Source organism: Ammospiza nelsoni, chromosome 9 (genome assembly GCF_027579445.1).
Source record: "Ammospiza nelsoni isolate bAmmNel1 chromosome 9, bAmmNel1.pri, whole genome shotgun sequence".
NCBI lineage: Eukaryota > Metazoa > Chordata > Aves > Passeriformes > Passerellidae > Ammospiza > Ammospiza nelsoni.
Genome location: NC_080641.1, coordinates 17,884,752 through 17,908,771, shown reverse-complemented (window position 1 = coordinate 17,908,771; position 24,020 = coordinate 17,884,752). Strand labels below are relative to the sequence as shown.

General features: G+C 40.3%; 2 protein-coding genes across 11 annotated transcripts in view; one reads left to right on the top strand and one right to left on the bottom strand.

Moving 5' to 3' along the window:
• Window positions 1-384: 384 nt before the first annotated feature.
• On the bottom strand, window positions 385-22,508 carry FRRS1 (ferric chelate reductase 1). 9 transcript variants are annotated; one of them, XM_059478109.1, is made up of 18 exons: window positions 13,781-14,157; window positions 12,784-12,935; window positions 11,554-11,656; window positions 10,102-10,297; window positions 9,742-9,878; window positions 9,291-9,385; window positions 8,475-8,625; window positions 7,483-7,662; window positions 6,568-6,666; window positions 5,900-6,047; window positions 5,378-5,494; window positions 4,496-4,611; window positions 4,149-4,235; window positions 3,133-3,230; window positions 2,919-2,977; window positions 2,164-2,307; window positions 1,010-1,071; window positions 385-904 (listed from the first exon to the last, which is right to left on the bottom strand). In XM_059478109.1, the coding sequence occupies exons 3-18, from the start codon at window positions 11,596-11,598 to the stop codon at window positions 812-814; spliced, it is 1,827 nt and encodes a 608-aa protein (XP_059334092.1). In that variant the 5' UTR covers window positions 11,599-11,656; window positions 12,784-12,935; window positions 13,781-14,157; the 3' UTR covers window positions 385-811. The 9 variants fall into 9 exon arrangements, with proteins under 9 accessions (XP_059334092.1, XP_059334086.1, XP_059334087.1 ...); XM_059478103.1 differs by lacking the exon at window positions 11,554-11,656 and having other exon boundaries at window positions 13,781-13,864; window positions 13,969-14,153; XM_059478104.1 differs by lacking the exon at window positions 11,554-11,656 and having other exon boundaries at window positions 13,781-13,864; window positions 13,956-14,143.
• Window positions 22,509-23,436: 928 nt separating this feature from the next.
• The window catches only part of AGL (amylo-alpha-1, 6-glucosidase, 4-alpha-glucanotransferase), a 34,279-nt gene continuing 33,695 nt past the window's right edge, over window positions 23,437-24,020 (top strand). The window contains exon 1 of one of the 2 annotated variants that reach the window (XM_059478099.1): window positions 23,437-23,627. The gene's annotated coding sequence lies outside the window, so the exon portion shown is untranslated. Of the gene's footprint in view, window positions 23,954-24,020 lie in introns of both variants that reach the window. The other variant, XM_059478100.1, reaches the window with a different exon arrangement.

Genomic DNA, 24,020 nt, shown 5'->3' with positions numbered 1-24,020 from the left:
CAGTTGGCATAAATCCATCTCATTCACACAGTTAGGTAATACAGAAGCCTCAAGCAACCAAAGACAGTAAAACAGAAATCCATAAACAGAGCTAGGTTCTTCCTGGTTTGAGTTTTAGATAAATCACTATAGGTTTTAATGCATTTATATTGCAAACATGTTTTCTCTTTATGATTTAGAATACAGAGCAGTATTTTGAGCAAGGCAAATGGTGGTTTTACTAAGTACTGAAGTTCTTTTAGAGTAGACAGTGCTTTTTGCATTTTACTTTTATCTATTTAGTTCATTCATCAACCTGCATTTGTGACAATCTTTCACTAAGTTTTGAGGTTTGGTTGGGAGTTTCTTTATGCACAAAACTGTCAAGAGCAAGAAGCTGCCATATCCCATATTAGAACACAGTAAAGGGGACAGTTTAATCCAGACCACAAAGCATACCTTACCAGTCCCCCCAAGAATATTCACAAAAAGTTTAGGGAAATGACTACCCAAATAACATTTTTGGCACATCTTCAGTCTTCTTTTCACCTACAAGCTTCAGTCAAGTTAACTAGTGTGTTTAAAAAAATAGAGATTTCATTCCTTACTCAGGCAAAGGTTCCCATTAAAAGTCCCATCAGAAGACAGCTTTTGTAAGACTGCAGGATTTCTCTCTAGATTTGAATTCCAGATCTTCCTAACACTGAGAATGACATACACATGCTGTTCTTCAATTAGATCTTCAGGACCATGTTGAGAAAAAAGTTGTAGTAAAAAGTTGCAGATTTTTCAATTGCACAGTATTTTGTCACAAAATTCTCAAATACTTATTTCATACTTGGTTGATTGCTATCAGGAAGGCAACAAGGAATACTATATTTCCACAGACATAGATGGTTAACACAATCTGTTTAAACAGACGACCCTGCAAGAAAAGGGGAAGAAAAGTCATAGGACAGTCAGTCTTTTTATTGGTTTAAACAAAGAACCATCCCATTTCACAGTAGTTAGCTAGCAAATTGTGACTCACCTCTGCTTCTGCAGATGTGAGTGACTGCAATATCTGTACTCTGTCATCCTCTATCACTTCAACTGTTCATGGGAAGAAAAACAGAAGTCAAGTCTGCCCTTAAGAGGAAGGGGGGTTTCATTTTTATACTGCAGAAGCATAGATCCTGTGACTAAGTCTTACACAGCATCAAATCTGAAAAGGACTTGGGAGTTTCATTTGACATTTCAGGGCCTGTTACTATCACACTCACAGTACAAATGAAAAATTATACTGGTGCTGACATACAAAACAAATTCTGAACAATGAAGTCAAAAAAACATTTTGTCTTTTGCTAGACTGGATAATCAAAACACTGAGTTTTAAGCTAACATCTCTTCCTTTTGTATTTTAAGGTAACTGGATTTCATAAGAAATATTTTCATTAGCCAACATGAGAATGCTCATTGACCAAACATTACAGGTTAATTTCCCTACTTCTAGGAAGTAATTACTGCAGTTAAATTTAAATTCACATATTTTCTAATCACTCTGTCCCCACATGACACCTTAAACAGACTCTCAATTAATCAAACTTCTTCAGTTCTGCAGCTGTCTCATCTCAGCCTCAGAGACCCAGGTCATTCACATGAGCAGTCACCTCCTCTCTGTGACACCAGCCAGTGAATATAACAATTTCTAATTAATTACTACCCATCTCTTCCCTAGACATATTAGAGTCAGGATTTCATATTCCTTCCCCAGTCAATGAATATGGCAAGTATTCAACTTGCTCCTGCAATAACAGCTATTTTTCAACATTTAAATGAAGATTAAATCTGCATCAATTAATCTGGACTTAATATACCCACCTGGGATCAAAATTAGGGCAAAAAGTAATAAGAGTCTCAAAATATTTACATATTTCAGTCTGCACACTTTAGCCCCCTATGAACTGTGGTTTGAGAAATGAGAAGCTATTATTTAAAATGGCATGAAACCCACTCTTCTAGAACACTTGTCTTAAAAAACTGGTTTTCTTCCATATTCATTTGTCTACAGAAGATACGACACTACTAAAGAGCTACTCCCTTTCAGCTTCTAAGTTAGAGGCCAAAGAACACCTCCTGAAATTCCATCCACACTGGTTTCATTCTCAGCAAGCAAGGAGACAGCAGGAGTTTGCTGGTGTGTACCTTTACGAACGAGACAGTAGCTGTGTATTTCCAGAAGAACATCAGTACCAACATGCCAAGCTACAAAGCCAATCATGGCATAGGTGTCCCATGGGTCCGGCAGGTCAAGCGCTGGCAGATCCATTCCCAAGAACATGGTCACAACTAGTCAGTAAAAACAAGATAGAAAACACAATAACAATGTTGTGCCAGTGTGCTTTAAAAATTCTGTCAATGCTTTTTCAATAGATTACCCATGAATTACCTAAAACTGCTTGGGGAACAATGTTAAAGGAGTTCAAACAGCTGAAGGTTGTTGTGGGCTTTTTGTGAGGGGATAGGGGGCTGTTTTGGGCTTTTTTGGTAGTCACCAAAAAAGCTTAAGTGCTTAAGGTTGCTGTGGAAGCTTGCCTCTATTACTAGAATTAAACCCAGCTTCTGGATCTGTAAATTCCTGTCTCACATTCAATAACATTGAACTATGCTACTGTAAGAACACTATTCTCACATCTTCCAAGACAAAAATAAATTATGAAGAGAAGGACAGGTCCTCATTACAGAGGAATTTCAGATTTGTCAGTAATTCCTTTGGGTTTAAAGTCACTTTTTCTCTTAGTTGTATCTAATGACCCCTTAAAACTCACCAAAAAGATGGCCAAGAAAAAGGACCTTCAGACATGTCTGGACTGGATATACATAGATGTTTCAAATGAACAACTGCCCAGCAAAGGGCAAAGCTTCTTTAAATCAGTTTAATGGGAGTTAGTTCTACTCACCAGCTAATATTCTAGCTGTTGTACCAGTACTCCAGTGAAACCAGTTAAACAGCTGCCTCCTACAAAACAAAGAAACACATTTTATTGATTACACCATTGGGGGAAGGGGTCAGAAATCAAATAACATCTTTTACTTCCAAACTGTAAAAGCCTTCCATTTAAAGAAACAGTCACATTTAATTCCTGTGGCTGTAATTTAATGAGTCAGCTGTACCTTGGTGCATGACGAGATGGTCTGAAACCTGCCATAAGTGGTTGAAAGATTGTCAAAGCCATCACTGCACAGCCAAGATAAGGATGAAAACCTGCTTGCTAAACAGAGGACATTTTTATTAAATATCAGATCTATATAAACAGAGAGAAAAGACACCAGAAAGTTGCAAATTGCATTTGTTCTTGTATTAGTAAGTTACAATGGACCAGCCCTGGCAGATGCAGCAGGACACAATAAGCTGCCCTACATCCAGGTGGAGATTGTTTGCCTTGGCAGCAGACACACTGTTATGTCCACTCAGGGCTTGTCTCACATTTCTGCTACATTGAGAAATTCTACCAGCTGAAGAGCAGACTAACATGACTATAGAAACCACAGTCCATGCTCTCCAGCCTCAATCCTGTGTCCTATTTTATAACTCATAGACCTATTTCATAACTCATCCCAGCATGGGTCTTCTCTTTCACCCAAAAATGTTTTATTCATTTACCCCAGCTCACACCTATCACCTTATTCTTCCACCTTGAATTCAGATACTCTCTAGACTTTCCAACTTCTGATGTAACCTTGCATCAAACAAAATACAGGTGACAGCAATAGGTATAAAATCTCTATCTAGCTACTGCTCCAGACTAAGCTTATAATTCACTGTTATGATAAGTTCACAAAAACCCTCATTCCCAGCAGGTTTACCATGCTAATGTCAGCCATCACATCCTTACTGCCCTCCCAAGATCATATTCTTTTAGGAAGACCAAAATAGTACGTAAAGAAACTATGAGCAAAGTTATTTAGGAGAAAGAGGGAGGAAGGAAAACACCAAAATTTTTCAGCTGTAGTTTAAAGGAGACAAAATTCCTCTTCTGGGCTGCCAGAATTTGTAATCAGCCTACTTAAGAATGGCTTTTACAGAAAATTGGTTAGAAATAGTCCTAATACTGGCAGTGGACTTCCTCATTCTTTTAGTCCCACCTTTACCTTTCAGTTAATAAACAAGACAAAATGTAAACACTTACTTGGCTCCAGCCTCCTCGGTATACAAAAGGCAACACAAAAGAAATGCTTGTAAGCATGACTGTGGTCAACATAAGCATACGATGCACCTAGAAAAGTTAAGTTTTTAGAAAATCCACAATTTATACATGATTAAAAGACATTAAGGAGACCTACAGTTAAAAGATATCCTTAGTCCCCACGTTAGACTTAACATTTACTAGTAAAGTAGGTGAACTTCTGATTTTTAATTGTTCTACTTCACAAGATTATACCAGGTTTAGTCTGTTTCTTGGATCTAGTAGGTTTATAGTTCTGCTTGCAATAGTGCTAGAAAATACAGCTGGAGATAGGTGGAGATTTTGCCCACCTGAAACCACAACTCCTTTCCAAATAGGAATGAGTGAGACCAGACAGGTTTGAAGAATCGTGCAACAATAACACCGATACTAACTGTGGTAATCCAAGCAACAAACATTAGCGCTCCTGAAAATAGAAAAAACAAACAACCAACCCAACAAGGTAAATGACAGGTAACTTCAGTGCACACAAATACAACTTCCAAGTCTATGTAATTGTTTAGTCCATATGCACATGGTCAGAATTCATCAATAATTAAAAACCTATCACTTGGTTCAGACTACAGCTTTATAGCCTTTAGCTTGCTAGAGAACAGAAACATCTATGCAAAAGAAAATCATACTTTTCCTACACAACAGAGCAGCTCTGGCTACGGCACATTTCCCACATGCTAATACACTTTGTACACACTGATGAGAGAAACCATTCTATTACCAACTCAGACACCAGAGGATGAAAGATGACAATGCTACAATCTGTGTGACAAAGAATGAGTGGTAGTTCAATCATGGACCTATACTGAAGTCCAGTAGTGTGGGAGAAAACTCCCATTAACTTCAGTGGCTCCAGACTGCCAGTTGAGTGGTTTCTCATTTCAAATGGAACTAAACCAAAAATGCAACTACTTGAAATAAAGATATAAAATCTCAGTTTTAAATTTAAGGGAAAAGGCAATGGTGAGTTCATTTTCCTGGGCAAAAAGGATCTTCCGACACTGTTCTTGAAACAAAAAAATCAGGAACCGCGCTCTGCCACCAGAGTATGAGATCTTGCTAGCCAACAGAATATACAATGCAAATGCCAGAAACACATGAGGGACTAACCCTGCAAAATAACCCTCCAGTCTCAGCAGCTCTAGAACTGGGAGACAAAACTAGAAACTGCAGCTTACCGTGAGCCTTGATGAGCCGCGGGGCGCGGGAACCTCCGATATCCTGAGGCAGGCCTGTGACATTGTACAGTCCATTGGTGACCAGGGGCTGACGGCGATGTTTGTGTATGAGTCCACCTGGGCAGTGACAAAGTGATTTATTTCTTGCTAATGAAGCCACTGCACTGGTGTGCCCATTCCTCATCCATGAATTCAAGCCCTGTTGTGACAACTGCACATAATCATACAAGCTAACACACAATATGGTAAGAATCTAACACCATCTAAGCCATCCTGCACACTTAATGTGCAAAACACAACTCACCCAGCTACAGAAAATGCAACATACATGAGTAAATTTGCAATAACTTCCACAAGGAAACCCATGATCCAGAGAAGCAGGAAAGGTGATTGAATTAAAGGCTTCAAGCTTGGAAACCTTAGTTCAGACACCAATTCTCATTTAAGCCACATCTTACAGAAGAGTTACTAACTCATTTGGAGCTGTTAAAAGAAAAGCAACCATATATAAGTCAAGCTTACCTTCACTAGCTTCCCCATCTGCCAGAAAGATGTAGTAACTGGTATCCAGATTAAATCTCCCTTTATAAGCAGGGAGACGAATCCCCCTTCTGAAAGAACATTGAAGAAGACCATCTGCAAGCCTCCAGGACACATCTTCAAGGGCATTCTGTAAAACAGGAGATCCTTAAATACCCAGTGTTTTCAGATTGGCTGAGCAATTGGCTTAAAAGTAACCATGCAAAAGACAAGTGTGTCACTGATATATAAGAAAAAATATAAATTATATAGGGAAAGGGGATCCTTTCTGAATTGGCACACAAGAGGTATGTCAGTAAGTCAACACAGCAACTTAGGGTTTGAACTTATCACTAATTTTTACAGCCTACAACAGTGCTTAACTCAGGACATAACAGTTGCAGCTGCAGTTCTAGCAAAGGGACAGACTTTAATAGGGACAAAGTTTCTACAAAGACTAAGCTCCCACCATATGACTAGCTTTACAAATTAAATTTAGACTTCAAAAGTTAACACTTACTAGGAAGTAAGAGCCCAACCAATATCATCTTAGAGAATTATGGATCCACCTCAGTATTTACACCTGCTGTGCAAAACAAAAGCACAAAGCAGCAGCATACCTTACTCCAAAGCCACACCTGTGAAAGTGTCTGAGCTGTTTTAAAACACACCTCTGAATCCAAGAGAGGATGACTTCGCTCCTTCAGATGGGCAGTGCTCACGTGAACGTGGTGATCCACATTAACACACAGATAGGCATCATCACCACCCTGCAGAGTCAAAAAGAAAAATATCCATAGCCCAATAAAAAAACACCGCTGGCAGTCCTCAAAAGGTCTTTGATTTAATATAGGCAGCAAGACCTGACAGATTTCTGTAGTTATCAAGCTGTTATTCCCCATTTTCTAAGCACATCAGTATTATTACTGAGGATCCACACTAAGTCAAAGAGATGACACATAGAAACACGCATTATGATTCACACTCCCCTCCCAGAATAACAACCATATTATCAGAAGTTTCTTTATTTAAAATTTATCAAATTGACTAGACAAGACAGAGATGGATGTTGGAGCTATTTAAAAATCCACTTCAGTTACAAGATTTTTTTTTTTTTTTACAGCTGAGCAGGAAAAAAAGGATTGTTAAGAACCAAGTGTTCCTGCACTAGGGAGATAAATGTAAACAGCATCTCCTTTGTGCAACAAGCAGCTTATGTATTATGCATTTGTCAACATTATCATCCCTTCAATTTAACATAAGTCAGAAAAAAGTATCTTTCAACATTTTTAAGATTTTGTATAGGAGTAAAATTCAAGGATCAAATGGAAATGGTTTTCTGAACAACTCTGTTTCAGAGAGGTAAGATCTTTGGATAGGTAGAGATTGATTTAACCAGGAATTTCAGACAGTTATTCAGTCCTGAGCTAAAAGTGAATAGTCACATATAAGAAACAACCTGTGTTTTAGCACTCTGGGAGAGTCACACTTTGTGTGACATCTGACAGTATTTCCGTTTTCCATATGCATTTCCATTCAAACTTGACAAACATCACAAAAGCAACTATGGAAAATAAAACACTCACCATCCACTGGTCCTGGGAAAGCGCAAATGCTAAATACCCTTCACTTGGACCACTCATTTCAATAAAAACTGAAGTCCCCTCTTGTTGGAAGGATAGAAAAAAACATGAAGCACTCCCAGGATCACAGTTTGTAGGGTTCCTAATGCAGAACTTCGTAATTCCACAAACTGAGGCACTAAACTAAACAATTAAGCAAAAAAACAACTTGTGAGCAATGAGTTTCCATTCTCTTCCCCCTTTTTACCCATGGTAGAAAGAAGCATACAAGGAACAACAACATCTGTGTCTACACACCAATGTCTTAACCCATGTCTGCAATTACCCTAGGACTACTAAGTAAAACGATGGTGAATTCCAAGATAAATTTGAGTTGAATTTTCGCTTTAAAGACATTACAATATAATAACTTTGAAAAGCCGTCAAGAACTTCAGGAAAAAAAATAACTTCCTCTGGTCTAATATTTAGAGAGGTAGTATCAGCTGTAAGATGAGAAAGAAAATATGCTTGCTTTTTAAAGTAGAAACTCCACAAAATACACATTGAGAAAATACACTGATTGTAAGCCACAGTTATCCTGGATCAAATATCAATGCTTGCTCAATCCATTCAAGACTCAGCAACAAAAGTCAGTAACACAGATGAACTCAGAAAGGAAAGCTTCTGAGCCTGCAGTTGCTAAATAGGAAGTTATTAGTTAAGAGCAGATTAAGTCTTTTCCCATCTCTCATGAGAAGCATGCATAATACTTTCTGATCATTGATTTCTAAACTTTCTGTCAATCTTCTCACCTGTGTGCAGCATGAGAACATTTAACCCTGCAAAGTTCAGGCAACTCAGCTAAAGGTAGCTGTCATGTTCTTAGCCTTAGATATCAAAGTTACTCATCCACCATCTCTCCTTTTCTGTTACTAGGCTGTATCAATGTCATCTCATTAAATTCCATTCATCACAAGCATTAAAGATTGCCTGATTTAGCTTTAGCATTACTTACTGGCTTTGATATGTAGGAAACTGGCTGTGAAGTTGACATAGCCTCTGATGTTGCATGCAAAGGTGGTGTTGGGGACAGCACATCAGGCTGAGAAACAATGGGACCTGGAATTTTCACCCAGAAAATCCTGTATTTCTTCACAACTGTGGCTCTTAAACACAACACACAGAGAGTAATTACAGTATATATTTATAGTCGGCTGTTACTTTAAAAAAGAAAGGAAAATAATTTATAGTTCTCAGAAATTATTTGTAAAAACCTCATCTCTATGGAGATCTCTACCATTTTAGGGATTGAAGTAGGAAAGTACCTTAAATCTTAGAAAAAGAATTTTAAAACATAATACCAATCTTGGAATATAAGAAACTTTCATGCCTATGGCATAGATTAGAACTTCAGAGAAGAGTTGCATTGCTTCTATCCTGTAGTTCAGAAAAACCTAGTAGCGTAACAGAAGGGTATACATATCATTTAGTTAGGTACAGCAAAGAGAAGGATTCTTAAGTGTATATTGCAGGCATGAGAAGTGAGAAGGTAGCTAAAGACTAAAGAAACTAATCTTCAAATCCCCTTATACTCTCCCTAGGAGAAAAAAAGGGAAAGGAAAAAAAAAGGAAAAAATCACCTTCAACTCCTCCTAAAAAAGTATCTGCATTAACACAGACTCTGCAGCAAGTAAGGGGTGTTGACTTTTCAGGTCATTTGACCCAAGGACTTTTCAGTTGCTGGACAATATTTGTCAGACAATGGTACAGGTTTACCTTGTCTGCATTTTAATATATTTAATTAATATAAACCCATACTTTTTTTACTTACAGAAACTGTATGTGCTTTGGAGCATCTTCAGGAGCAATCCAATAAGCTTTTATGTCTTTCTTTTTTGCTTTACTTGTGTGACTGACAGCTGAATTCTGAAAACACACATATATCAAGAATTACACAGGGCATAAACATTTTGTTACTTAACACAGTCAGCAGAGGCTGCAGTTAAATCCTACACAGACACTGCAGTTACACTGCACTACCCCAGTCATGATCAGCTCAGGTGAGGTGTAGAACAGCAACTTATGCTAACAAACTTCAAGACTAAAAGAAAGGACTTTCAATCCACAAGATTCCAGCAATGAGCTAGAGGTCCCTACAGCATTTCATACAGAAATAGTGAGATTTTCTTAGTAAGGAAATGCTCCACGTTTGAAGAAGAGGATGAAGAGACAGAACAAGCCCCTCAGTGCCCACTAAATAATTGTGAAGCACTGGACTCTACCTTGGTACGACCACATGTCAGCAGCTGAGAACGTCTCCGGTCAGCTAGCACAAAAGATCCAACTGCAGGCCTATCCAGGTGCTCTGCATCCCGGGCTTGTAGGAAAAATCCTTCAAAATCTGGTCCAGACAGATGAACTAAAGCAAGAAGAAGAATAAGGAAGTTTACTTCCAGAGGAAGAAGGAAGTATTTCAACAATGACTACCAGACACTAATTTTACAAGTACTGAATGATGGTCAATGGATTACCTAAACAAGACTCAACTGCTTAGATAAATCCAGTACAGAAAACTGAGAAAAGACATACTATAATAGAAAGAAACAATAAATTAAACTCTTCAGCTGTAACTGACACAGTACCTTCTATGTTGTCCCCTGGTTTAAATTCAGTCCCATTCACTGTAATGGTGTGCTCGGGTGACAGCTGAGGAGAGCCACGATGACAGGGCACCATGCTAGTACAGGCTTCTCTTACTTTTCCATTTGGATAGCCAACCACAGATCCATAGAGGCAACCAAACATCCAAACAGCAACAGCAAAACCAGGCAGCTCCATCTGTATAAAATAAAATTTACAGGCAATTAAACACAAATATTTACATTACAGGTCACCAGTCCTCTTTAGGAATCAATTGAATAGTAGAATACAAAACCATATTCAAAAAAAGCATTCATGAGAAGACACCACTCCCAGCTTCTGAATAACTTCTGCTTCTGATAACTGCCAGACATTGTTAGAATGTTCAGATACCATATTTCAGGCCATCTACAGGCTGTTGATGGATCCCTCCATCTACTGGAGGGATTATTTCCCTCCATGCATTTTGACAGCACTTTTAAAAAAGTCTTTTGCCAATCCCTCTCCTGCTCTCTCTCTCTATCAAAAAAAAAAATTCAAGTTCCTTAAACATCTGCACAGGACAGATGGATCTTACAACATGCTTCACAGATATATAAAGGTCAACAGTATTGAGCAACTACACAGCTAGTATCAAACTCATTTTTATTAATCATAACTTCAAATTTTGCATCATTACAGACTGCCTTTGTTTCCACAACCCATGTCTATTTCCTCACAGATGACAAATAATTCCCCAGTAACAAGTTCTTCTTTCTGCAGGGAAACTAAAGTTGCCAAATGCCAGAAATAAAATTTATACATGCAAGAGTTAGAATTTGGTATGAAGATTTAGATAAAGAAATATGTATGTTTGCTGCAGACAAGCCCAAGATTTCTTCTTTGAACTCTTCCTTTTGGATATTGGACCTCTGGACAATTAGTCAAACAATGGATTTGGCTTGTCATGCTCTTGCCAAGGGAACAGCATCCATGAAAGACAAGGGATAGAAGGACTCCAGATCCTAAAACAGTTATATGAACCCTTAACCTCAGCTTTCATCATGCAATGTTTTGCCCCACCACAATACTCTTTTCATAAAAGCTGTGGGAATTGTTTTGCTGCTCCAGTAGCATACAGGGCTTACAGCTGTACTGTGGTTTACAGAACACCTCAGCCAACAAAAGAAAGCATTTCCACATCCAAAAGGCCAGGAGAACAGAGAGAAACTTTCTTTCAGTCCTTAGGCAGAGGAAGTGAGTTATCAGCTCTAGTGGAACACAGACCAGGCAAGTAGGCCTGCCTTCTAGAAGGGCCATGCCCATTTTGCAACAAGTGATATGATGTATCAGGTTATGAAGTTCCCTGACAGCACAGATGGACATGAAGATAAGAAACACACAGAGCCATTTCAGACTGAACTCTCGACACCTAAAAAGCAGCCAAATGAAGACAAGGCACATCATTATCTTACACAACAGGAGTCATCAACATGAACTCTTCCAAAGTTCTCATACATGGAAATCCACAATTTTCAAGGCAATGATATATTTGTACTCCTCAGCAACTTTACACCACTAAAGAGAAGAAAATCAAAGGTGACAGTGTGTTGAACAGTTAGGTTTCAAGAACTAGAAAACCCTAGTCTCTCTCAACACTCCACTCCTCCCAAATATTCAAGATAACATTATGACCATATCTTTAACTTCTAGTTCAAGTATTTCCTTCTAATTGATTTTTTATACATAAGTTAAAGATGCCCATAGAAAGCTAAATAAGTACAATTATATGCACCAGAGAAAATTTCAAAACAAGAAGAGATAAGGCTGCATATCACAGAGACACAAAAAGAGTAGGGTAATATTCTGCTTTAAGTAGCAGAGGATGTGGTAGGAATGTAAAGGAAACAAGACACATCCTTGTCTGATTCAACTGACTCAATAGCTGGCAGAAGAAAAAGATTAAGTAGAGATTAATAGAATTCAAAAAAAAAAACCCAAAATCTGAAAAAGATTTGGATAAAGGGAGAGAAGTAAGTTACTTCTTCCTGTGCTGAAAACAACTGCACAGTACCTGCAGGTAGCCCTGGTAGCCTAATAGTTCATAAGCACAATGCTCACACTCCAACTCAGGATCTCTTCATAGAACTTATCTTCTTTCAGCTGTTTAACTTCATTAGCTGCCTAGTGTGAAATCTAAAACTAACTTCAGAGAGGAGGAAAAGATGAGACAACAGACAAGGCAAACATACTGTCAACTCAAAGGTACAAAACTACCATTGACAGAAACTTCTCCTGAGCACCATCAGACAAGAGAGCAAACAAAAAAAGGAAAGAAGCACCTGCAGGGGAATAAGCTATGTTAATATAAGGGGTTTATGACACATTCCTTTAAAAATAGACCCCTACAAAGGGAAAGAAGACAGTGTTGCTGTCCAAGAGTCACCCTTCCTCTCAACTCATAAAAAGAGCTTGAGATGTCCTCTTCTGCTTAGTTAAAGGTGGTCATATCAAGACAGCTGGATTGAGCAAGGACAGAAAACATATTAATAATAATTCACTACTTTTAAAATATAAACACACAAACCCCCCCAGGCACACAAAAAATACACACCTCAGCATTGTGTTCTTTCTAGGAAAGAGAATTTCAAGGGCATAGATGTTTCAATATTATTTTTTGTAACAGTTTGAGTGTAGGTACTTACCGTACAGCTAGACCTTCTGTTGCAGTGACAAAGCCTGAGTAAAACTGCCATTGGCTCTCTACTTGTAGTAAAACAACTTATATGACTTTCTAATATCTTCTATTTGGTTTGCATCTAACTGTATTAACATTTACCATATCCAGGAAACTTGTCTGAAAAAAGAAACAGTACACACACAAAAAAAAGTAAGGTTTGTAAGAGAATCTTTACTTCAGGTGCATATTTTATACAGTTTCCCCCCAGCTGAGCTGAAATGCATGAAGCCATAATGAGACACCGACCCTGCAGCTTCCTTTGCCTTCTCAGACACTCCCCCAGACCTCAAAGAGTTTCATACTAAGTAATTACTTAAATATCTTCTGGTGCAGTTAAGGGCAGGCAGGCAGGGGGAACCTACAACCAACTTTTGATACCTTCTCCCTCCAAGTATTAGCTGACATAAATTTGCAGAATGATTTTAAAGCTCATGACATATTTACTCCTATCAAAGAGGCACTTTTTTTTAGAACAAGAATAAACAATTTTTAAAAAATTGTAACCTTCTCTTTTTTCCATATATCTCACCAAGAATGAACAGGAGTCAAAGATTTTGCCCTGTTCATTTGTTTGCTTTTACTTGGGCAGCTGCTCTGCGTAGAATCTTCATGGCCCCAACCTTGCAAACTTTTATCTATATGAAGAGCTCAAAGAGAGACTCATCTAAAAAGATGTAGTTTGTTATCTTCCGCGTAGAATCTTCATGGCCCCAACCTTGCAAACTATTATCTATATGAAGAGCTCAAAGAGAGACTCATCTAAAAAGATGTAGTTTGTTATCTCAACAAGTAACTTCAACTATAGCACGAGCACATTTACTGTCACAGTTACCACAGAGCCGGATCTTATGCACGTTAAAAAGAAACAAAATACAAAACTAATATTCTCACAACAAGAAGCAAAAAGGATAACACAGGAACGTGGGTGGCATGGCTTTCAGATAAAACAAGCCATAGCTTACCTTGACTCATTAAGGCACACAAGTTTAGGCGTTCTCTAAAGCAATTCAGAAATCTTGCACAAAAGGCAGCATCTACGCAGTACCCTAAAAACGCCACCAGATTTTACTTTGCGTCATACCTGCTGCAGATGTTCTATTAAGCAAATACCCTTTCCAAAAAGCTTGCAGTACCCACTTCGAGCACTCACTGGCATCAGTGTAATTAACCAAAGCACGACTACAAAGGCTACGGCAGCTCCTCAGCCCCGCACGCCCTTGCCCCAGGGAGCCGCGCTCTCCCCCCGGCACCGCTGCAGCGGAAAAGGGCGAGGGGGAAGCGCAGCCGAGCCCGGCAGCCGCTCCCTCAGCTCCAGCCTCCCCCGCGGCCGCGGCGCTTTTCTGCCGGCGGGGGCGGCCGCACGCGGGGCCCGGAGGGCTCGGCCTGGCCCGGGCGGGGCTCGGGGCGGGGCCGCCAACGCTCCGTGAGCCCGCCCCAGGTGCTGAGGGCCCCCGGTGCCGCCCCCACAGCCGGGAAGGTGTTCGGGCATCGTCTCATTTCTTTCCAGCTTCCCAACGCCGGCGGTCTGGATGGCCGTCCTGGGTTAACAGCTAGAGTTTTACTGAGAGATCGCCCTTGTCAAAGCTTACAGAGCTCGTTAGATGTGCTATCCGTGGAACGAAAGGTGGTCACATCTACAGGCTTCCTAAGTCAGGCCTTTCTTATCAAGTAAGCAAATTCTGGCTGTAACTGGGGCTTTGCTGGCTGTAACTGCAATTGCTTACATAGGCTTCTCTGACTTCTCTGACTTAGTGTTTTAACCAAAGTTCTCAAATGCTCACAAAGTGACCCAAAAAGACAATTACTTAGAAATCCAACAGTAATTTTTCCCTCCCACATCATAGAAATATTGTTTGTGTTAAAAAACACCTTTACTGGAGAGCTATAGTGATTCAGTTGCTTACTAGTAGTTCAGAGCAGTTTTAGAGATCCTAGTACTATTAATTTGGTAATATTTTCTAAAAAAATAATAACTATTAAAATATGACAGGCTAGGAAATGCTCTGTTAGTGTTCACTCTTTTCTCAGTTTCTATAAAAGCAGCGTTAAGCTTTAGAGGTACCCTGTGGTAACATATCCTGTGGTAACATATTAAAAATTATATTTAACATGAAAACCAGTAAGGGATTACTTTGCCTAATCAGAAAAATTTTTTGACTGTAACTTGTATTATCTTGCTCATGGGAGTTACTGTGAAGCTGAGATCTCACTCAGTGTTCAGTAACTGAAGAAACATAATGCATAAGCAATAGCTTGAAGTGAAAGTGAAATATGTCTATTTCCCCCTAGCTGGGGGAAAAAATAATTCTGTTTCCAACTACATTGATAAAGTTCCCATATATGAAAGAGTTTGATAGAATTACAGGCCTAAGTACATACATGCTTTATTATGTGCCTGTGTGTTTTTAACTAATACAGGTATATTATTAGTAAGACAAATAATAACATAAATATATTTAGAGTAAGGAAACTGGTGACCAGAGGGACCTGTATTCTTGACAATATTTAGGTTCATAACTTTCACAGAGTATACTGGAATTAATATACAAATATTTTAAGATATTATTTTAGGGTCTTGGCTCATTGACAGAATGGGGTATATATGTCTGAAACATTATAGTATATATAAGTATATATGGAATTAATTTCCTCACTAAGACTCAGGAGAAGGGATAAAAATGCAAGCTACAATTCTGTTGGAAATGGTAATCAGAGTTTAAGAAGAAAAAATCATTTTTATATGAATAGTAAAGAGGGTAAGGGAGGGAATACTGTTTTGCTTATCATTGCATAGCTACTCTTTAGTTATTGCTAAAGAGCTGCAAAGCAAGAAAACCAAGATAACACCAAGAGAACCAGGGAGAAGAAAAACCGACTCTGTAACTACTGGGTACAAGTCCCCACACTACTGCATGGCATTCATCAATCTGTCTGGAAGGGCTCTTTTCAAACACACCAGTCTCCTTTAAAAATAGTAAAATCAATAGTTCTGCAGCCTTAATGAAAATGTTTCTATGAAAGGGTACTGCTTGCTAATTTGTTAAGTGTCATTCTGTTTATATATAAAGTAAACAGAATGCATTAGGTTATATGAACTACAAAAATTCCACAGCTGCATCTTTTTTGTAAAGTGTACTGCAACTGCTGTTAGTGTTAGTGTTCATAACAATTCTGTATTTATTTCAGAGCAGATGTTCTACCTTAACCAAATGAGATAGAGACATAGAGGGCTGGCGGTGGGTTTGAGCCTTCCTGCAAGCCTGAGGAGATAAAGCTGTGTAACCTACTATTGACCTGTGCCAGAGGATGAGACGTCAATGGCAAACGAATGGAACAACATCTAACATGAAAAGAAGCTGATGAGGCTTTTTGCATGGTTTATTATAGGCACTTAAGGAAATAAGTGAAAGCTTATAATTTTGAAAGCAACAGGAATCTTGTAGAGGAGACTTCATTCCAAGTATATAAAGAGGAATTTCTCTTGCTTAAGAACCAAGAAAGCAATTAAGTAAATATATATAATTTTGGAAATTAACTATTGTGCAGTCCAGGGGTTATACTGATAGCTATCCTATTTTTTAAGCCCAAAGCTATATGGAAAACAATAAGCCATTGAAAAGAACCCATATTACCATGTGAGTCCTTCTAATCAACTTTCCTCTTAGGTATTAAGCTAACTATTCAGCAAAACTGTGGCGTTTTAGGTCAGACCTTGCTCAAGTTTCATATATGTGCATTGAGCTCAATGTTACTGACAAGTTATCATCATAAAACATCACTGGAGTTCAAATCAAGTGATATGCAAAGAGGCTGCATCCCTACCAGATTGTTTTGATTATGGATAACTGGATCAAAGAATTTTTTGTTACTAGCATTTCCTATTTTGAAATATTGAAATATGTTTGAAAAAGTGCATTGGAGTTGGCTAAATACATGCTGGATATGAGGCTTTCTCTGAAGAGAACAGTCCTGGCACCAATATTTACTCACCTCTCTCTTCTGTAAACTACACATACAAAACAATGCATTTCAAGATTTTTCAAGCTTTCAGCATTTTTCAAGCTTATCAGCATTATTGTCTTAGTTAAAGATTTATTAGGGAATCAATGACAATATTGTTATCTTAGATATGAAGAATTCTTCCTACAAATCAGTTTGTGTATGGTGGGGTTTTTTCCTCCCAAAGAGAGAATGTTGAGTCATCGAAACAATCCTGACCATCTAAAAGGAAATAAATTGTGATAAAGTCATAATGTAGGATGAGATTTTCTTTCTCCATAATTAATAATTTAGTTTCCCGTGAGCTTTGGCACTGTTTCATACTTACCTGGTTTGCCAATTTACCATTAATTTACAAATAAGATTAAAGTATTCCCCTTATGTTCAGAGATGTCCTTCTACTGTATGCATTTTTTATTTTTTACTAATCATATTAATTTTAGAATTTTTCTGTGTCACACATAAAATTTAGACTTGGAACCGTATTTAAACGAAAATATTTGTTAACCTAGAGGTAAAAGGCATTTTACAGTTTTCAGTCAATGACTGTAACAAGCCACCTGGTGGCAGTAGCCAATCAGTCAAATAAGATTTGCCAGTTGACTGCACAGAAACCTGCTATGGTTTTGCATCTTTATTCTGACTCAGTAGCTGAAGTCCCTGCCTCATAGCTTTCTACCAAAATATGTATCGACTATGACTAATATAGATTTTTTAAAAAGTACTTCCTCGCTTATCTGACACTAAATATTTTCATTGGTTCCCTGATATCAATTTGAGACAGGTCTGTATGGGTGTTATGAGAAAATTACACACAAACTGTCACCTTTGTAAGAGCCTCCACTGATGCAGTGCCCAACACACATAAATTGATCAAGGACTTCAGTAAAATCATTTCACCCTATTCAAGTGATGTGGGTCAGTCTAATGCACACTATCAAGTTTTATCTGATGAAAGTACTGCATTATTAACTTGAGTTTTATGTATTTTCTGACCATTGCTGTGATGCTTTTTAAAATTATTAATTTCATTATATCAGCAAGATGTGATATGTTTTTATTGTTCTGCTTTACAGGGAGCAAAGAGCTTGTTGGCAAAGCATTGACCTGTAAGTGCTTCAGTGTAAGGAACTTTAGACCTGATTACAGAATTCATAATGTCAAGCTAAGATTAATTGAAATCTTGTACAACATTCTCTCACGTAATCAATTTCTTTGCCAGCCAATCTCAATTCCTCCTTTGCCCTCCCCAGCTTTTTTCCTCTGCTCTTGCACTTGGATTAGGAACTAATTTTCCTACCCTTTTTCATCTCATCTCAGAAATCCTTTCTCAGAAAACCCATTTCCATTTCTTCACCTTTTCTCAGCAACTCCTAATTTGACTCCTTCATGGCTTTAAAGGCATTCTCTGTTCAGACCCAGCATGTCTGTGGGTTTGCAGTTGCTTTGGGTTCAAGTACAAGCAGTCCTGCTGGAGGGATGATGCTCAGCACTGTCAGTTGTAGCAACATTCCAGTCAGTACATGTCCAGTGCCCCTGTGGGGGAACCATGATGTTTGAGTACTCCCCATGGGAAGGGGGAGGACTTCATCCTTCATGAAGCTCATGTTTAATATCTTTTAAAACAAATGCTTGTGGTAGTCATTCATTTGGCGAAATATTTTCCTTCTGCAATATATCGCCCCATGTTAACCTGTTCAAATTACCCTGGCTTGAATTCTGTCTGTGCTGAAAGATTACAGAGCAGGACTACAGTTCCCAGTATTAGCTTTCAGATAACTTAATGTAATTATTTCTTTACTTTAAAGTCAGATATCAAATATATAGAACAGAAAAGAAAAATCAGTTGGTTACCATTTGAACTCAAAGACCTATCTAGGTAAGATTTAAGGATTATTATTGTAATGGACCAGGAAAATTCATTGTATTCTTAGTATAGTTTGATATATTAGGAAAGAACATCATAAAGGAGATGGAGTGTGCAAGAGACACTCTGAATATTTATTTTTGAGGAGAAAATAGATCTGCTTGATAAGACAAGCTACAGTTCATTTGGGAATTGATCCACTGAAGTCTTAAATCTCAGCATATCTCACTAGTATTATATGGAACAATTGACAGGAAGACAGAAGTGGTTCAGCACACTGGTATGATAAGTTCTCCTTCTACAACAAAAATGGGCCAGGTATATGTGAATCAATTTTACACTTAACTAAGTTAAATGGTACAAGAATATAATTCAGATACTTTTATTTGCCAAGTCCCACGTTTGCAGATTATTAATATCAAAATAATGTGATGCTATTGAATTTTCTATTAAAAATTAAACCTGATTAAAAATTAACTTTCCATGGATGTTAGAGCATAGATTGTTTGAGTCCACACAGTAAAAGCATGGCCAAACTGGAACTGAAAACAAACCCAAAATGTTAATCTTTGAAAGGTCAAACACTTCCCTATATGAAAGGCCAGTAAGGACAAACTAAATAGGTTCATGTCCTAGCCTCTCCATCTCATATGATTTCTGACTTAAATAGACATTTTTATTCCAGCCCATCATTTATTCACTGCCCACCAGGCTATTGCAATCTGTTTAGCCATTTAGAAGGGACATTTTTTAAAAAGCTATAGATGATTACATCAATGTTCTCATGAATGTTTTCACTCAATACTAGATTCTAATATCTAATTATGTTTGAGAACATATCCAAATTTCTGCTGAGCATTTAAATGGCTAAGAAAGCAGCTGTTTTCAGTTACTGTATAGCAAAGATCTAACTCAGAAAGGACTGAAGTTTAACCAAACTGCAGAGATACACTTTCAAAGAAAATGAACTTTCTTTCAAGTTTGCGTTTCTGGTTGAGAAATCCCCATTAGAAAACAAAGCTAGACAGAAGACTCAACACCTCTTAACCTTCTTATTGTTGGAACAATAATACAGTGCTAATTCATGAATTTACAGAGCATGAGTGTAGAGCATTGAGAAGAAATGTGCTCACTTTAAATTTTATGAAGTCTCATATTTCCTGTGTGCAGGCCAAAGGCATCTGCTTTTAATTTTAGTTAGATGTTCAGCTAAGTTCTCTCTGTGCTAGTTGGCTTTTATTGTTGTTATTGGGAACTGTTTTTCTGTACTAAAAATAGAAAAACACTGCCACCATGTAAATACTCCAAGCTCCCACACTGTGTTTTTACCCTTTAAAAGTACTTAGAGTACTTTTTACCCTTTAAAACAGGCATAAGCACTATGACATTAGTGAGATGTGACACCTAGTGATAAGCTCCCCAAAGTGTATTGACACCACTACTAGGATAAGTGCTCTGTAACAACACTGTGTTGCAAAACAGGAGGAAAGAAAAGAGGATCACTAGGAAGGTGTATGTAAAAGGACTGAAGAACTCCCGTATGAGTAGATTTGAAACTGCTGCAAAATTATTTCCTGATGATTAATATTGATATGGTATACACTCTTATTTTGAAGCAACTATTGATCATTTCCTGCTGTGGTGTATCACAATGACACACAGAGAAACTGCAAACAAGATAAAATGGCACTGTGAAATCAGCCCTTGGATGCCAGTGTAGTAAATGCTCAGTTGGTGTTGGCTGTGTTCTGACAAAAGTGCAATGCTCAAAGGTAGCACTTGTGCAGTCGTGTTTTGCTGGCTTCCATACAGAGAAAAACTGCTCAATTGACATGTGCTGAATGAACACAGACCCCAAGTCTGTAAGGGATGGGCCAGCAGAAGAGATGATGGCGTTGGAGAAAGGATTAGAGAAGTCTGCTCTGTTCCTGATTACACTTCATCAAGAGACCTGCAACATTCATTATCTTTGAAACAGCATTTTTTTTAATATTGAATTGAAAGCCAATGAAATTATACTAAGTGATTATAAATATATAAATTATACCAATTATTAAGTTACTTCACATTACCTAGGAAACTTTTTTGCTGTGTAGTGAATCAAGTCCTTTATTTACACTTCTGACATCTGGCTTAGCTACAGTCACAAATGATTAACGGTCTCAGGCTTGGTTTCATAATGATTTTTGTCCAAGACACTAAAACAAATTCTTTTTCATAAACCTGGTTCTATTTCAAAATCTGTCTCAATGCATAGTATAGAGGAAAGGTGCCAATGCAAACTTAGTAAGGGTAGGGTGAGTTTCTGTATGGAGTAAGGAAATCAAAAGAACCACATTTTAAAACTTAGTAACAGGAGAGAAATTGCCTTCAATAATGCCCTTTTAGTTCCTATCTTGCTTTTCACAAAGTATTCAACATGCACTTTAGGGTAACTATTTATACAAAGGACTTGGCTACATAGGCATTATTTGCTCTCTCTCTCTTAGAGCAGCTCTCTATGGAAGCAGCTCATGAAATTTTAAATCCCAGCCCATTTTCAGTATGTGACAGGACAACAGCAAGCCTAGAAAAGACACTTGTGCAAGGCTCTGTGGCAGACCAACTGCAGCCACTTCAAGTTACTGAAGCTTGCAGAGGACCCTAGAAAAGAGATGGTCCACATCTCTTTCAGTTACCTCAGTTGGTTTTGTTACTATGACTTCCATAACTGTTGAAGCTTCCTGTATTTCCCATTCCTATGTTGTATCATCTTTTTTTCTGGGACACATCCAATTCAGAGGAAACAGTCAGCATGCCAGGAGAGCCAGATTTCTGCTAAGTGCAAGTCTGTCCTGTGTATGAACACAGGCCAGCAAGCTGACTAAAGAATAAGAGGGCTGGAAAAGACAGAATAAGAGGGCTGGAAAAGACAAGGACAATAGGGAGGGAGATAGACATTATTTCACAAGGACAATAGGGAGGGAAATAGACATGATTTCACATGTCTATTTCCTACTGGGCAGGAAATAGACATGTCAAACAACTCAGATTGTAAGTATCACATCTGAATCATATCTGAATGAGCCTTGATGAGGTGACTCTTAAGGGAACTGCACTCACAGGGGTGCTTTTCCTTTTTGCCCCATTCTGTTTAGGAAACCTAATATATGTCAAGGGCATACAAGTTGACATATTCACCTACACCAACATGAAAACCTTTCTCAACAATACCAGAAAACATTAACTGTAATGAGGAACAAATAGATTTCTTGAAATTTTCAGAGGGAGGAGCAAGTGAAAGAGAAAAGAAAGGAGAAAAGCTACCAAATGTTAAAAAAACCTTCAGTTTGAAATGGGTGGAGGTGTTTCCATGAATATCAAGACCTTTGGACTTTCCCTAAATGCACTGTAATTGGCTAAACACCCTTCAGTAAAATACACTTATAAGGGTATGCATGGCATGGCTGGAAGTAAATGGTTAAGCCTAAATTGTTTTGTAGACTCCTTCCAATTTCACAAAATACATATGCCACCTTCAAGAACTAAAAAAGAAAAAACAAACTCGGTATAACACAGTGACTGTAAATTGAGAAGCACTTTTTTAAAAACGTATTTATAAGTAATAAAAATAGACTGACCTTCCAAAGCTGCAAGGCTGACCTTTACACTGGGGTGCAGTTAATAACTTCGGTCGTGAGAGGCCTGGAGCAATTGTTCCAGGTGTTCTGCAATACAAAGCAGTGGTAGGGGCTGAATGGTGTCTGCACTTCGGATGACAGTATGCTGCAAAACAAGGCGGCGGGGATGTGTTGTTCTGGTGTGTGGGATTTTTTAAAAACCATACTACCTCTTAGTCAAAGACAGATCCACGGAGTTTGTAGTCTTGTCCACACACTATATATAGCACTTAAACTCTGGCTGACATCATGTTTGTTCAGCAGCGCAGCCTATCAGGATGGAGCCGGCCGCCCGGCGCCGGGCGCCGGCCCTGAGGCAGCGGGGCGGGAACGCTGAGAGAACTCGGCGGAGCGGCGTTGCAGTCACCGCAAGGAGCGGCTGGGCCCAGAGGCATCAGCCGGGATACTCCGGACAACCTTTACAGCCACCTGGCCCTCAGCAGAGCGCCCGGTAAACCGCACAGAGCTCCGGACTCAGGTGGCCGGGCCCCGCAGGGACGCCTCTCGTGCCTGTGCGCACCAGCCGAGCGCAAAGGCGCTGCTGGGGCTGCGGCTGTAGCGGCTGACAGCAGACAGGAGAACCCCACCGCGCCGTCCAACAGCCCTGCCGGGCTGCAGGGCCCAGGCTCGCGCAGAGATCAGCCCGCTCGCTGCCGCAACAGCGCGGGGCACGGGGGGAGCCCCTGAGGTAGCCCTGAGGTATCTCAGGGAGAGCCCCGGGGTAACCCTGAGGGAACCCTGGGGTACCCCAAAGGTGTTCCTGAGGTATCCTCTCCCTTCAGGGCGCGCTTCGCGGGGCCGCCAGCGGAGGGGCGGGACCGGGAGCTAAGGGGCGGAGTCGGCTCGGTGGGGCGGGGCCGAGAGCGGAAGAGGGCCGGGCGGGGCGGGGCCGGGCACGGAGGGGCGGGATCGACAGGGCGGGGCCAAGGCCGGAGGGGCGGGGCCTGCCCGGGGCAGAGCGAGAGCGGAGGGGCGGGGTAGCCCCGGCCCGGCCGCCCCGCAGCGCCGTTGGGGCGGGCCCTGGGCTCTCGCGGGAGCTGCGCCGGCGCCGCCCGTCTACGAGCGCGGCCGCCGCGGATCCAATAAACTTTGTTTAAAAAAAAAAAAAGGCAAGAAAAGGGCAGGAAAGGAGCGCTGCTGCCCCGGCCACGGGCAAGTGCGTCACTGACCGCCGAACCGACCCGGGGTGGCCGCTGCGGGCAGCTCCAGCCCCGGCTCCGCTCGGCCTCGGTAGCCGTCGCCCTCCGCGGGGAGCGGCGCCTCCGCCGCTCTGCGGGCCCGCTCGTGAGTATGGTGGAACGGCTGCGGTGGGCAGCGCTCCCCGCGGAGGGCGGCGGGGCAGCCGTGAGGGGCCTGGCGGGGCGCTCCGGCAGCGCCGGGGCGGGCGCGAAGAGTGACAGGTGTCAGGCTTCCCCTTCCCGGGGGCACCCCTGTAGCTCTGGCTGCGGGCCGGGCCGCGCTGTGGGACGGGAGCTGCTCCGGGGTGCTGCCGGCGGCGGTCCCCGGCCGGGGCAGGGCTGGGCTCTACCTGACAGCTCGTCCCGTACCGCCTCCCCTCCGCCCTGCCCTGCAGTGCCGAGTGTCCGCGCTCCCCCGGCACCGGGGAACATGTAAGCGCGGCCGGCGGCGTGAGGCGCTCCTGAGCGGCCGTGTGCTGCCGGGGGTCTCCGCTGACCC

What these genes read in the sequence shown, in the direction of transcription:
- FRRS1 (XM_059478110.1), bottom strand. Translation starts at nt 13,974, where the DNA reads ATGCCAGTGAGTGCTCGAAGTGGGTACTGCAAGCTTTTTGGAAAGGGT. An exon ending in GCGGCTCATCAAGGCTCACG is followed by an intron (nt 4,612 to 5,377) that starts GTAAGCTGCAGT and finishes TTCTATTTTCAG; the next exon opens with GAGCGCTAATGTTTGTTGCT. An exon ending in ACCGAGGAGGCTGGAGCCAA is followed by an intron (nt 3,231 to 4,148) that starts GTAAGTGTTTAC and finishes TCCTCTGTTTAG; the next exon opens with CAAGCAGGTTTTCATCCTTA.